This window comes from Blastomyces gilchristii (assembly GCF_000003855.2).
Source record: "Blastomyces gilchristii SLH14081 genomic scaffold supercont1.20, whole genome shotgun sequence".
Taxonomy (NCBI): domain Eukaryota; kingdom Fungi; phylum Ascomycota; class Eurotiomycetes; order Onygenales; family Ajellomycetaceae; genus Blastomyces; species Blastomyces gilchristii.
This window is the reverse complement of record NW_003101663.1, coordinates 902,821-918,858: the sequence shown is the minus strand read 5'-3', so window position 1 is coordinate 918,858 and position 16,038 is coordinate 902,821. Positions and strand designations below refer to the sequence as shown.

General features: G+C 35.0%; 2 protein-coding genes across 3 annotated transcripts; one reads left to right on the top strand and one right to left on the bottom strand.

Moving 5' to 3' along the window:
* Nucleotides 1-2,346: 2,346 nt before the first annotated feature.
* Nucleotides 2,347-5,380, bottom strand: BDBG_07810. Of its 2 annotated transcripts, none has more exons than XM_031723270.1 (3): nucleotides 5,301-5,380; nucleotides 4,625-5,172; nucleotides 2,347-4,498 (listed from the first exon to the last, which is right to left on the bottom strand). In XM_031723270.1, the coding sequence occupies exons 2-3, from the start codon at nucleotides 4,692-4,694 to the stop codon at nucleotides 4,167-4,169; spliced, it is 402 nt and encodes a 133-aa protein (XP_031580400.1). In that variant the 5' UTR covers nucleotides 4,695-5,172; nucleotides 5,301-5,380; the 3' UTR covers nucleotides 2,347-4,166. The 2 variants fall into 2 exon arrangements, with proteins under 2 accessions (XP_031580400.1, XP_031580401.1); XM_031723271.1 differs by lacking the exon at nucleotides 5,301-5,380 and having other exon boundaries at nucleotides 2,392-3,727; nucleotides 3,865-4,498; nucleotides 4,625-5,132.
* Nucleotides 5,381-7,153: 1,773 nt separating this feature from the next.
* Nucleotides 7,154-11,432, top strand: BDBG_07809 (guanine nucleotide-binding protein subunit beta). Its single transcript, XM_031723269.1, has 6 exons — nucleotides 7,154-7,193; nucleotides 7,278-8,030; nucleotides 8,269-8,981; nucleotides 9,163-9,252; nucleotides 9,323-9,442; nucleotides 9,516-11,432. Exons 2-6 carry the CDS (start codon nucleotides 7,913-7,915, stop codon nucleotides 9,534-9,536), a joined length of 1,062 nt encoding a protein of 353 aa, XP_031580399.1. The 5' UTR covers nucleotides 7,154-7,193; nucleotides 7,278-7,912; the 3' UTR covers nucleotides 9,537-11,432.
* The last annotated feature ends 4,606 nt before the right edge of the window (nucleotides 11,433-16,038 follow it).

Sequence of the window (16,038 nt, the reverse complement as noted above, 5' to 3'; positions counted from 1 at the left end):
GTCTCAGTGAGACTTACTATCTACTCTTATCACATTGTTTCAAATAAGATCATAATTTTCACTTCTCAATTTAAATTATTTTTATTACTTTAAATGACTTTAAATCTTATTTAAGTGTTATCAAAAAGTGTTACTTTTTAAAAAATTAAAAATAGTCTAAAAAAAACCTTAAAATGTCTAAAAATAGTAACTTTATGTCAAGAATGAGACTAAATGAGATCAAATAAAATCACTTTCTTATTTTTTTCAAGTCATGATTTCATTTTGAGATCTGATATATAATCACTTTGCATGTTTTTTTAATGACTAGTTTCAGCAGAATTCACATCAAGAAATATATAAGATTAAATTAAATAAGATTAAATATGAAATTTATAGTCTCAGTAGTCAGTCTAGTCAGTCTGATAAGTATATAATAGTTTATTTACTTATCTTAAGAAGCAGTTGAATCACTTAAAAAGAAATTCAGTCTGAGATAATACTATAGTACAGACTATTATTACTATAAGAAATAAACTAGTATATTATTACAGTAAAACTGAACAATCTTTTATAGAGTACTATATTATAGTAACTCTACTAGATCTCTTTTATTAAGTTAATATCTACACTTCTTAAGATTGAATAGAGAAGAAATAAGACTTATATATTAAATTAATCTGAGACTACTATAATATTAACTATCAGAGATTTGAATAAGTAGATATTAAAGATATATAAATAATGAAATATAATTCTTTAGTAAGTAATAATCTTTGATAATACTTTATATTATATAGAACTATAATACTAACTTTGAAATAGAACTTATATATATTAATTATAATTAAAAATCAGATAAAACTATATACTTATAAAACTGAATTTAACTACTATTTTTAAGATAATTTAATAAATTTATATACTAAATTAATTCTAGAGTTATAAAAAATTGTTAAGAGTATATATTCAACTATTATACTGATAATATATAATATTCTAATAATTTCATTAATAGAGATAAAAATGAAGTAAAAGTTCAACTCAAGCTATGATATTTATTATTATTATTAAGTATAATTATAAGAAGAAATAATTAAGAAACTTATAATTATAAAATATAAAATTATCAGATAGTTTAATATCTCTGATTATAGTATATTAGAGAAATGTAATTTTTATAAGAAAATAAAGAATAAACTTATATAAAAATGTATTTAGTTATTTTATAAGTATTATTAATAATTATTATTAAATTCTGATTATATAAGTAATTACTGAATAAATTAAATAAGACTGAACTTAATCTTCAGTCTCAGTCTTATTCTGATTTTGAAAGAATGATTATCTTTTACTATCTATTCTGAGAAATTACTCTTATTTCACTGTTCTTGAATTAAATCTGATCATTTTTCACATCATTTCTTTCAGAAATGATTCATTTTCAGGTTTTTTTAATGCTTGGTTCTGATGAGACTCATGCTAAGAAATGTATGAAACCAGACTAAATGAGATCAAATGTGAAATTCATAGTGTGTATACAGAAAACTTGACCTTGCTAAGTGCATCACTTAATCTTATTATATAATTATAACTCTGACCTCATACAATACAGTAATAATCAGTTGATAATTAACTTTCAATCTTTCAATTCACTCAATCTTTCAATTCACTCAATCAATCAAAGCATTAGCTGATTCATAATCAATTAAATGAACAGACAAATTCATATAGAATATAAAGAGATATTTTACAGAATTTTAAAATATATTAAGATAAAAATATTTAATAATTAATTTTAAATTAATTTTAAATTGATTCTGAATTGATTGTTAATTAATTATAATAATAAAAATAAATTCAATCTATATATTTAAGTAATTAATAATTGATTGAAAATCAATTGATAATCAATTCAGTGTAAATTATATAAATACTTACTTTATTATTAAATTCAAAAATAATTTCAGTATTAAATTGATTTTAAATTGATTTTAAATTGATTCTGAATTGATTGTTAATTGATTATAATAATAAAAATAAATTCAATCTATATATTTAAGTAATTAACAATTGATTGAAAATCAATTGATAATCAATTCAGTGTAAATTATATAAATACTTACTTTATTATTAAATTCAAAAATAATTTCAGTATTAAATTGATTTTAAATTGATTTTGAATTGATTGTAGAATTGATGATAAATAATTGAGTAGTTTCAAATTACAAGAAAAGATGTATTGAGCGAGGTCAGGTAGTGGCACAGGCCACATTTGCGAGGTCAGCTTACATAACGAGGTCAAGTGGCGCACTTAGCGAGGTCAAGTTTTCTGCTTCCTGATTCATGGTCCCGCCGGCTAGTCTACTATTGATTACATGAGAGATAGGAATAGGGGTAAAGGATCCGCAAGGAGCGGGATTTCTTACAGATATGCTCGGGAATTGTCCAGTCTATCTTTGTGCTAGGCGTCTCCTTGAGCCAGTGTGCCCAGTTTTATCACCACAAGAATTGCTGAACATGGTGGCCTCTTGACCTAAGAAGTTTGCATCGGAATACCACGCCTAGGTTTGAGAGGCAGGCATTAAGGATTTATCCTCACACCTATCTACATCTACAGATGTTCTCCTTACTCTCAGCTAATTCAAAACATCAAGGATGAACCCGAACAGGCTATACTCGAACTTACCCCGCGTTTCCCATGTTGAAAATGAACATGATATTAGCTGGAGAAGTGCTTGGAAGCTATCAATAAGCAAGTCTATTCAAACGTCAGATTGTTGGTTTTGCCTCGTCATACCTTTGGTGATTATTGCGGTTTACTGCCCCTATAGGGTTTTGGAAGGGGGTGGAAACAGAGGTAGCGAGCCGGGAAACAATAATCTTATGGTAGCCGGAGCGCTCAAGATACAAAGCGTCACAGGATGCCGAAACAATGAAGGTTATATGACACAACCCAACACTCCAGGGCGATGGAGGCATGTCAGCTTTGCCAGACTGACTATGGAAGGCAACGCAATTGCCTGTCGTCGCATGGTTGCGGTATCAATTGGCAACTCGATGGTTCCTGGTAATATCATCCCGAGCCAAAATGACGGTGACGTCTTCTTTATATCTCTGATATGTGTGTTTGTGTGTGTCTGTCTGGTTAGGCTGTTGGTTTGGCTGTTCTCAAACACCAAGTGCACTCAGCTATATGCTTCTGAGGAAGATCCCTGATGTGCAACTGTCGGTTCATACTGGTCAAGGGAGATGAAAGACAACGACATTTGAATCTCACAGATTCCTTGAGCAAACACCATTGAGAAGATGGTGTTTTCCAGTTAATTGGCTGAGCATAAATATGCCTTTCTTCTCATTTAAGATTGGAGAGGTCGTTCATGTCCTCTTTATTTCTTTTATGATTCTCCCTTTCTCATCCCTCGCACTCACGGAAGAGTTTCCAAAAAATGCATGATGAATTTCAATCAGTATCGTTATATGGTTTGGCAGGCCACTTCGAAAACCTACCTGCACAACCCTTCTTACCAACACGCGGACAGAGATGCTCACGGGAGCTTTGCTATAATTCAAAAAGGCCAGACAGAGGGTGATTGCTCACGTCAAATATATATTAACGCCAGATATGAAAGATGAAAGTCGGTTCACTTGGTTCCCTCCGCAATCGTCGGGCGCTCTGGGTTAAGGTAGAGTAGGGTATATAGAGTGCATGTACGGCGTACTGCTCGTAGGATCCACCTACCTAAATCTTTCACAAAGTCGATCGATTAGCAGCTTATCATCCGGGGTGGGAAAGAGGTATTTTCCAGGAGGAGAGAGAGGCATTGAGGAGGAGGAAAGATGAAAAGCCTTTGGAGGTGTATGTTGCTATTCCCGCACACTAACCAGTAGCCCATAGCATACATCTACCTCTAGCCAATGCAGCCATTGCTGCGCTGAATATGCGCCCATTGCCCAATGATGGGAGGTGGATGTCTTCCTTTTGTCTGGTTTTTCCAGCGCTAGGGTGATGAATGCATGCAAATGTACGGAGTAATGCATGTTCGAGTACTCCGTACTCCGAGTGTGCATTTAGCAGTACTCCGTACATACATACATAAATAGAGATAGATTGCTTTGTGAGTATGTACTGCATTGAAGATGGGGGGGAGGAAGGTTGTCACTATGAACTTTGGCCCTAAGCACTATCAATAATGAAGCAAACGGCAACATCGAGTAAAACAAAAGAAAAAAATCCCATAATAAAGAATGGTAATTGATGTCCCTATCTTGGTAAGTATTTTAGAGTCAAGATTCCCATTCTTCATGGTTCCTTGCGTTCTGCAAGCCGGCCGATCGTCTTCCCCATTCCTGTCGATCTCCAGGCCTGGGGACAACGGGCGTAAATTACCGGTAAGCATCGTACTGTGTAATATACAACGCAGTTGCTGAGTCGTTTCCTTGCCGTATTGAATTGATATCCCGTACCGTCTGTACGGAGTACTCTGTATATTTTTCTTGATACGACCGCTTCGAGCTTCTGCATCAAATCATTATTATTAGTTATTTATTATTATTAGTTACCCACAGTCATTTCCTATTCAACCACCCAAGTCTGGGTTTTCTCATCAATTCCCCCGATACGAATAAAAATCAACATCTGTACCGAGTTCTAAATTCCGAGAAGACTGGGACGGGCCCGAATTCCTTTTTCCCCTCCTAACGAGGACACTCATCTGCGACTGGCCTGTCGGGAATCAGGATACAACTTAAAGTGACTGGAAGTGAGACGACAAAAAGTACGGGGCAGTCATAAGCGCCATCATCGCTGGTTTGCCAGTGGTTGGGCACTTGAAATACTCCAGATGGCGCCACCATTCTAGGCGTTTTCCTTTTGCATTTGGACGTAATTATTGGGTGGATCGCCATGGAGTCTCTTGGAGAGGAGAGGTCATTATTGGTAGGAGCTCTGTGGGAAACGCCCAAGTTCTCTTGGTTTTTGTCTCCCGTCAAATTGGAAATGGTTCCCTGTACCTCCGTACCTTGGCGTCCTGGAAGCTCGGATGAAGGTATCCGCAGACAAAAGTATTCATGGATCTTCGATGGTGATGCTGTTCAGTTTGTGCAACATTGGACGAAGCTAACGGGTTGCACTTTTGGGAGAACAATTTTTGGAAGGTTGTTAAAATTGTTTAGTTAATAGTTATCGATGGCCTTAAAATGCTGACAGCAGACGAGCGATATTTAGGTAGTTAGTTATCCATGGATCTCCTCTAATGGAACCACTGTTCGCCAACCACAGAAATTATTGTGGAATCAATCATCGGTTATATGCCACTTACTGTACGGGGGCAGCAGTACCTGTGTCCGGACCTCCTCTCCCATCACTGGCCAATGGGCCATCAGCGCCAGTGAACCCAACAATGCATAATGGGTTTCATATATTTCCTTCTTCCTCCTCTTCTTCGCCTTCTTCGACAACAAACAAAAATCCTTCTAGAAGCAATTGATCGGCGTGATGAAGCCTGGCAGCTATATAACTGAAACCAGGGCTATTCTTGCTGCCTTCAGGTATGGGACATTGGTCAACTTCAAACAAGCGCGTCTGCAGGCGAAAAGCTCACGTCTCAATTTTGCGCCCTTCGCTGACAATTGCCATTCGCTCCTATCTCCTGCTGTGAGTTCACAGACATATCTCTAATTCTGACATATCTCTAATTCTTCCTTTGAGACTGCACGGTTATATATTATTGATCGATATATCTGGATTAGTGGCCCTGCAGCAACCTCTAGATGAACACTCCATGCGATCCTTCTTCGATTCTTGAAGGAGGAACTTCTTTACCTCCCCAATTGTGGTTTCACTTCAACTTCGTATAAACATTACTTTTGAGCACAATGAGGAGTCAAATCAACACAATACATGAAATACCTCCTGGCAACCAGAACAAAGCGACGGTACTAACTGTTTCACTACGGGCCGGCAGGACCTGCATCCACAATGTATTTCGCGCATAAGAGTGCTGCCGTTCGCATGTACTCTTTTTTTGCCTCTTTTTTTGAACCATCAGCATATGATGATTGCAAAGCATCAAAGATGTGATGGCAATGGTTAAGAGAAAGTTTGATGAGAATGGGAGGCCAAATGTGGCGCTGACCATTCTAATTGGCTTTCGATGTGGTGGAACAGCCCGCCATCCCTGATCGCTTGCCATCAACAATTTAACAGTGCGCTAGACAGCCAGGCCAAAAGGATTGATAGTTACACTCGGAGCGAGGCTATTTACACCCGGAAAAAAACCACTACTTTTTTATAGATTCAGTGTATACACCCTTTGCATACAAAATTACTAGTGTTCCCAATTAGATCTTGACATCAAGAACATTGTACAGACAAGTACAGTACAATTCTCTACATCTCTAATCTGTATACAGAGTAATCTCATCCTCAGATTTCTCTAACTGTAATAATAAGCCTGAGATGCCTGGAGAAGTCCAGGAGCCAGAGCAGGCAAGCAAGGCACTATCTTATGATCTTGTTGATAGATGATTATTGTAAAGAACAGGCACTCTACGGAGTACTCCGTACAGAAGAGAGACTTTTGAGAACCAGGTATTTTGTATGTAATACCATGTACACACTAAACCTATAAAAAAGTAGTGTCTCTTGGGTGCAAATGGCGTGGCTCCGGGTGTAAATATCGATCCTTTGCCCTTGAGATGTTCTGTCATTTCAATCTCGGAGCTAGATACTGTTATTCGTGACGTCGAAAACCGAAGGCGTAAAACAATGGTTTTCGGGTGAGTTAAAATAGAGGAGAGAGGTCCGTAAGCAAGAAAGTAATCTGTGAATTGAAGATTTCTCCCAGTGTATTTTTACATTCCCATATTTCATTTATGTACCCCGTATACAGAGTACTATAGTACAGTACCTAGGTAATTATTTGATAGCCGGTTCCACTCATACCTTACCCTGGGCCAAGTAAACGAACGACCCACTCCAGCCACAGCAGAGCCAGATTAATCCTGCGAGGCTGAGCCCATTGATTGATTGTTTGTCAGCATATGAAAATGCCAAACACTAATAATATTGTAGTAGACCAGGCTTCCCCAACAAACAGGAATATGGAAAAGAAAAACATCAGGCGGGCGCTAGTATTTATGATAACTGGGGCATCAGAGAGCTTTTAAATACGGAAACTGTACAGCGGTTATTGCAGAGATTACGCCAGCATGTCAGCAGCCGCTCCTACACAAGCCCTAACCCACGTGACCCACACAAGGTGGCTAGGTAGTTGTGTGATTAATCTAGAAGCTAGATCCATTTCCCCTCTGTCAACTTACCGTATTATTCCCGTATCATATTACCAGCTCCCTTGGTCTGTTACCGTACCCAGCCTACATCCATACATCCTTACAGTACTCCGTACTCCGTACATACAGCCAACCAACAGCCTCATTTCCCCCCCAAACTGGCAGGACGAACTACTCTACCACTCTTATCATCTCTCTTTTCTCTCCTCTCTCCTCTCTCCTATATCCTTCAATCCTATCCCGACTGCTGCTGAATGTCGTGGACTGGCTGCGCTTTCTTGGATTCCGCTTCTGACCAGACATCCATTCCCATTGTTGTTTGTGGGTTGACGACAAATTCCACCTTGTTATCATCCTCGATCTTGTTCTTCTCCTCTGCCCGCTGGAGAGACCCGTTCTCCACTAAAATTACTAAATTAACGACACCAACCGCCGTCTGCGTCCTGTCCTAGTAATCAAGCCAGCATAGGCGTTGAATCTCGGCTGGGTGACTTGCTTCCAACCACATCCCGTGCCCCCTGATCGTCCCGTCGTCAAATTTTACAACCTGTCAACTGCTTCCTCTCTCCCTCCCCCCATCCATCTCCTGTCTATCCAATTGACCCAAAACCCTTGCTCTTTGTGGTCTCGTTTATCCATCATGGCGGCCGATTTGAGCGGCGAGCAAATGCAGGCTAAGATCACCTCTGCCCGTCGCGAGGCAGAGGGTCTGAAAGATCGCATCAAGCGCAGGAAGGATGAGCTTGCTGACACTTCGCGTAAGGACCACATACACTTCAACACACACAACAGTCCCTCTCCCCTCCCCTCACACTTCCGTTATCTGTGCGTTTGAACTTTTTTGGCTTTCTACGTACAGTCGTACTCGACAAGCCATGGCGGGTTTCCCGCTGGGTCTCGCCATCTTATCTTCACCAGCCCGCCTGCCTCTATACACATCCCGAGGTTACGCTGGGACCATTCATTCGTTACTGACATAACGTCCGTCTCTCGTAGTTCGCGAAGTCGCACAGAACAACACGGATCCCCTCCCACGAATTGGAATGAGGCCGCGACGGAACCTGAAGGGACATTTGGCCAAGATCTATGCTATGCACTGGTCAACGGACCGCCGCCATCTAGTCTCTGCCTCTCAGGACGGTAAACTAATCATTTGGGATGCCTATACCACAAATAAAGTCCACGCGATCCCTCTACGATCGTCATGGGTGATGACTTGCGCGTATGCCCCGAGCGGTAACTATGTTGCTTGCGGTGGTTTGGACAATATCTGCTCCATCTACAATCTCTCCTCCCGAGAAGGACCAACCCGCGTCGCTCGAGAACTGTCCGGACATACAGGCTATTTGTCGTGTTGCCGTTTCGTAAACGACCGTCGGATTATCACTTCTTCCGGCGATATGACTTGTATGCTATGGGATATTGAATCGGGGACAAAAGTCACAGAATTCGCCGATCATTTGGGCGACGTTATGAGCATCAGCATCAACCCCACAAACAATAACGTCTTCGTTTCTGGCGCATGCGATTCGTTCGCCAAACTCTGGGATATCCGCGCAGGCAAATGCGTACAAACTTTCTCCGGCCATGAATCGGATATCAATGCCATACAATTCTTCCCCGATGGCAACGCTTTTGGTACTGGATCGGATGACACCACGTGTCGCCTCTTTGACATCCGTGCAGATAGAGAACTCAACACATATCAGGTATTATTAACTCGCCTTCTACTTGTTCTTTTCAGCGTAGTTTGATCAGGTTGCTACAAGGCAAACATGCCTTGATAGCTAAGTATGCCCAATATTCACTACGCGCGAGCTCTTCTGGACCCTCATCAATCGGTGTTTCATCGTATAAGTTGTGGCTGACAATATATTTTCTATTATGCAGAGTGATCAAGTTCTTTGCGGTATTACTTCGGTTGCCTTCTCAGTCTCTGGCCGACTTCTATTTGCTGGCTATGATGATTATGAGTGCAAGGTATGTCTACTGCGTATCATTTCTATTTGCTTTTGTGAAATGCAACCTAATATTAATTTGTTTGCCTTAGGTCTGGGACGTTCTAAGAGGGGAAAAGGTTGGATCACTCAGTGGCCACGAAAACCGTGTCAGCTGTCTAGGTGTCAGCAATGATGGAATCAGCTTGTGCACAGGGTCCTGGGATTCTCTTGTGAGTAATGATTTATGATTCATTTAAACAAACGAACCCGCATATTAATCTATGGTTTCCCCCTACCTTCTAGCTCAAGATTTGGGCCTGGTAAACTAGCCGAAATACCTCGATCGCTGAGTGGTGGTGGAATTGAACGAACACCCCTCCACCCATCTTGAATGGCCGAACCCGCTCCCCTCGTTCGACACGAAAACATATCTTGATATGTCACCTACTTCTTCCATCTCTCGCCCCCCCCCCCCCCCCCACCAAAATGATATCCTTCAGGAGGCGTGGAATTTAAACGAAGAGGCAAAACACTTGGCACTTGGATGCCTCAAAAAAAAAAAAAAAAAATCAAATAATAGCTAACGGGCTCGCTCCTCGTTCCCCCCCTTTCACCCCCATCTCGGTGCTTTATTTGCAAAGACGACATACAACTACACACTACGATGACATGAAGAAACCCTTAGTCCACTTATCATCAGCCCCCCACCACCCATAACTCTGACTACATACCCCTTTTTTATTCTCTTTTATTTTTCGGCAATAGAAGGAAGAGAAGGCGAGGAGCCAGGAGCTTCCCGCCACATACGGAAGAGGAAGAAACAAGGCTCGCACGAATAGGAATATTGAATAATATCTTCCTATATGGTTGTTGGGGGAATCTGTTATTTCCTGTCGTTTTTTATTTATTTTGTATTTTTTTTTCCCCTCAGTTCCACTTCAGTATATCCAAGTTACTCTTTTGCGTGTTTGTTTTGTGTTTCCATATCGTCCTCGTTCTCTTTTCTATTTGCCGAGTTTTGCCTATTTTGTCTATCCTCCTTCTTTTCCAGACAGGGGGCCTCCGATCGATTCCCCGCATGTTTCATTACTTTGATTCCCTACACTTTCTTCACCTTTTGTTTTGCCAATTAGCGCCGGTTCCTTATTCTCCCTTCTCCCTTGACCACCCTACACCTACGGGCTTGGAAAGGATTGCGAAGCTTCACATCTTGTTATCCCCTAGTTCTTTCTCTCCTGGATTTTCTTTTGTCCCTTTAAAGGTCAGGCTATGAATCTGTTTTAGTTTCCTTTCTCTGTAACCTCTTTAGTTCTGTCAAATTTTGTGATTTGTATTTTTTATGTTTTTTTCCTGTCATTTTCTATTTTTCTTTCTCTCCCCGTTGTTCCTTTCAGGGGGTTTCTTCCTGGTTCCTCATTTCCTTTAATCCCATTTCTCTTCTTGTCTGTTCTCTTTCTTTTCTTTTCTTCTTCTTTTCGTCTTTCTATCTTCTCGAGTTACCCAGGTGTGTACTACCTCAATATTTTCCTTTTCCTTTTTCCATTTCCACTGTTTGTTTTCCATTATTTTCACATTTCTTCTGGCCTCTACCCGCCTCTACTTAGTACTTCTTGGACCAATCCAACCAATACTTACCACGCTCTCACCCTCAGCTATGTATGCTTCTATTCCCCATTTACTCCTTGCCATTAGTTGTTTATCTCTCTATGTTGATTCAATTGCCTGTTGTTAACCCTCTCCTTTTTTGTTAAATATGATGGCCTGCAAAAAAACAAATGCAAACCCTACACATCTATTCGCGCCCAAATCACCCACGTATGCTAAAGGCCAGAGTAAATGTTTCTTGTGGCGTTGGGTTTTTGACCCCCTCTCTTTTTTTCCCCTTCTTGGTCTTATCTTAATATTTGGGTTTTGAAATCCTTCTTAAAAAATGAACTATCGCATTCGCATTTTCAATCAATGGGGACCTAGTCAGCCTATTCTTTCCTAGCTTGTGATGGGGGATGGTAAGGAGGTAGCGTTTGTATGAGGAAAGAGTGAAGGAAACGCACGGAGAAGCAAGAGCTCATGGCTAGACTGGTCAGTGAGATCATGAATTTCACATTTGATCTCATTTATGTGAAAGGTGTAAAGCTTGCTTGATTGAAAAAATTGCTAGCTTGTGAAAAGTTATATGATGAAAGAATTAATAAGTCAGAACATATGATCTGACAATTTAATCTGATCTTGTAAAATAGTTAAAGATTGTATTAATGAAGCTATCTACAAAGAGCTTAATATATAGACTACTGAGATATAGTAGTCTTATACTGAACATACTATCTACTCTTATCACATTTTTAAAATAAGATTATGATTTTTACTTCTTAATTTAAATTCATTTTATTACTTTAAATGACTTTAAATTTCATTTAAGTGTTATTAAATATCATTACTTTTTAAAAAATTAAAAATAGTTTAAAAAAAACTTTAAAATCTCTAAAAATAATAACTTTATATCAAGAATGAAACTAAATAAAATTAAATAAAATTACTTTCTTAATTTTTCTAAGTTATAGTCTCATTTTAAGATCTGATTAATAGTTGCTTTGATGTTTTTTTAATAATTAGTCTTAGCAGAATTCATGTTAAGAAATGTATGAAATCAGATTAAATGAAATTAAATGTGAAATTCATGATTCTGCTAGTTAGTTTACTCTGTATAATTGAAAGAGTATTTTCTATAAAGAATTATTTTCATTTCAATCAAGAAATCTATTTCAATTCAGTTCATTTTCAGAGTTAATTAATAAAAAAGAAGAAGGAACTCTTTCTCTGATTATATAATTTAAACTCATTTTTATAACTTTCAGAGTAACTGTGTCATACTTACTCACTCTCTCTAGTAAGTATATTACAGTGTACAGAAAATCACACTGTATAGAAAATATTTTCAATATCTTTATTCTTCATCTTTAAATAATTATTATTAATTATAATCATGTCTAAATCTTCTAATTACACTGAGAAGCAGTTGCAAAGAGCTGTTAATGCATATAAAAGTAATTTAAAATTAAAAATCACATCTCTGTCACAAGAATTCAAAGTCTTATATGTCATCTTGTATAGAAGAGTCAACAGAAAGAAATCAAGAACTATGAGAGTTTCACTGAATTAAGCATTAAATAACAGCTAGAAAGAGGTAATTAAGATATGAATTCATCAGTTGAATATTATTAATGAGGCCACCTGCTATGAATATAAGCAGTATGATAACAGATAATTTCTTACTAATCTGAAGAGTGTCTGACTGCAAGTATTCAAACCTAGTACTGTGAGAGCTGGCTTTACTGACTATGAAATGTATTCAGTTAATCACAATATAATTCTCAATTAATTGAGATCTCTTATTATTGATAATGCCTCAGATCTCAATATATACAATGATGATAATAATATATGCAATCACTTTATCTCATCATCTGCAGATTAACTGTTAACTGTCTTCTTATAATTAATCTTCTCAGAGATGATTGCAAAACTATGTCATTAAATCAATGCAGCAGTCAAGATCTTAAAAGATGTGAAGAATACTCTTACATCTGATTTAATAAGACAGTTGAACAAGATCTTCAAGAGTAGTATGATTCAGATGAAAAGGAATACACACTATAAGAGTGAACTTACAGATTATTATTAAGCAAATAGATATTGAGTTATTAAATCCTCTCACAGACAGATGCAAGTAGATGAAGTTCTCACTATTAAGAATATCAATTGTAAGATTGTAATCTGTAGAGTAGATGAGATGAAAAAGATGTTTAATAAGAATCTGTAATTAATTAGAATCAAATCTATAAAATCTACAGTCACTTAATTATAATAAGATAATTCTATAGAATTTCAATCTACAGTGAATTCTACATCTTCTAATGAGTATATAGATAATCTTTATATTATAGATAGATGTAATAATGATTATTAATTAATTTTTAAAGATTACTATATTTAAAATATTTTCTGTACAGTGTGGTTTTTTATACACTGTGATGCACTCACTAGAGAGAGTGAGTAAGCATGACACAGTTATAGCTTATACAGACTTTCTCAAGTCTGATAGTAGATAAAGAAATTAAAGCTTCAATTTTTATTACTTTAGTAGAAGATGATTTAAGTACTTCTAAAATTCTTCTTAAAGCTTCATTTTACAGATTTTAAAAGAGTTCAGTGAAATGTCTATAATTATTTCACTAAATTTAAACTTTATAATCAGTTACTGAGATAATATAGACTATATATAATTATTTTATAGCTTGAAAGAATAGATCTTTTTCTGTATTTGATAGTCTGATTGTATTATTCAGTAATCTTTCTATCTTAATAGTTTTTTATTAAATATAATATTTGAAATTTAACTTGAAGTTTAATCATACTCTCAGTTATTTAACATTCAAACTGAGTTTAATCTCTTTATTCAAAAGAGTTAAACTTAATTTTATCTCATTAAATCTGAGAAAAAAGTGAATTAACTTAGTTTTATTTATATTAAATTGAATTTGATTAATATCTACTTTAACAAAGATTTTCTTTACTACTTTTTCAATTATTTCTAAATTCTCTTTAATTATTTTTGAACTGTAGATTAAATTAATATCATTTATATAGCTTAAAGATCATATTATTTTCATCTCTCTATTCTTGAATAGATATGCAGTGTATATTATAAATAGAATAGATAAGATTGAAAATTCTTGAAATACTTCTATTTTTATCTCAGTTTTATCTTATTTCATTTCATTAAAAAATAATTGTATAATTCTTTTGAATATAAAATAATTAACTCATTTTATTAAAGAAATTAATAACTTTAATATCTTCAAAGTTTGAATCATCTTTAACTTTAAAATGTAATTAAATACTTCTTTTATATTAATAAAAACTGCAGTTGAGATCAGATCTTTATTTTTTACTATTTAAATATTATAAATAACTGAAAGAATAGTGTTAATTATAAAACATTGTTTTCTATCTCTTATCTATTTATTATATAGAAGAGAATCATTAATAGAGCTTATAAAAAATAATTTAATAGCTATTATTTTTTCTAAAATCTTTCTCAGATAATTCAATAGAGATATTACTCTATATAACTTAGCAATTAAAGCTTTTATATTAAGTTTTATAAGAATCACTTCAGTGACTTCTCTTTAGTATTTAGAATAATATTCATTTTTCAAAAGATTAAATAAAAGCTTAAAATATTTATTTTTCAAGTAGAGATATGTATTTTAAATAATTAACTAATTAATTGAATCAGAATCTGCAATAGTTTTAATTAAACTTGAGAAAATAACTGACTCTAGTTCATCTTGTATAGTTTAGATCATTCTCAGTTATTTTCATTAATATATTTATGAAATGAAATATTCTCTTCTTCTGAATCTGATAAGTTTTGAAAGAGAATTTTTATAAAAACTTGATATTTTTTTTCAAAAGAATTTACTGTATATAATTTATTCTAAAACTCATATTTTAAAGTTGAAAGTTTTGCTACACTTCTTGTTTTAGTATAGTTAAAGACTTTAAATACTTTTTTATTATACTTCTTTAAGAAACTTATTTCAACAGTTTATTTTAACTTCTTTAATATCTGAAAAATATTCATTTCTGATAGCTTTGAACTTTTTATCAAATATTAATCTATTTTTTGAATCTCTTTTAATAGTGATTAATTATTTTCTATTAGAAGTGATATTCTCATTTTATCAAGATTTGAAATACTTAGAAGATTTTTTCTTTGAAATATTTTCTTTAATACTTGTTAAAAGAATAGATATAATCAGATTTACTCTATTCTTAAGTATTTCATTTAAAATATCTTAACTTAAATTTCAATAGAGCTCACTCTGTTTTTCAAATTTCAGCAGTTTTATATTTTATTTAACTGCTTTTCAATCGGCTTTTTCAAAGTTATATTCATTAGAGAGAAGTGATGAAGATGATATAATATAGTAGTTGATTTCATTATTGAGATCTAGCTATTATGCAGTTTTTTATATATGATAGATATTCATTAAGTAATCAGTGAACATCTCACTTATACAGAGACAGTCAGTCTGTAGAGAGAGAATCTAACACTTTTCTTAATCACTACTTCACTGAGTAAATATTTACAACTCAGTAGAGTAGTTCTATAACTAGAGAAGAAATATTATATATAAAATAGTAGTGTCTTCTATCAAAGATTTCACAGAAGACTAATAAGAGTTGAAGAATTAAAGAAAAATTAGTATAGAAACATTGATCTGATTAGATCTTACATATATCAGAATACTCACAGAGCTTCACAGGCTATAAGTAGTTAAATTCTTATATTAATTAGAGTGATTTTATAAATCTTAAAAATCAACATCTTTGTAAGAGTGTCTGCAGTCATATCAGTAGTATTCACTTATTTAATCTTAATAATATCTGATGTGACAGTATTATAAATATAATAATATTTTATATTAATATAATATACATTGCAGATGATCTTGTCACTGTTCACTATAATAATTACATTATTATTATCAATGTACAGAAGAACAGTGAAGTCAGAGAATAGAAATTCAAGCTTAATTAATAGTTTATACAGTTAAATTACAGTTTTTAGACTCTCACTGAGGAATATATACTCAGCTTCTGTAATACTTAAAGTCATAATTATTCATTTAATCAATTTTCATATGATTAAGTCATCAGCTAGATGAATAAAAAGACTTGATATGAATTTATAGTTATTAATATTATCTGCTTAATCAGAATTGATATAAGCTTTAAAATTAAGATCTTTTATATCTAGACT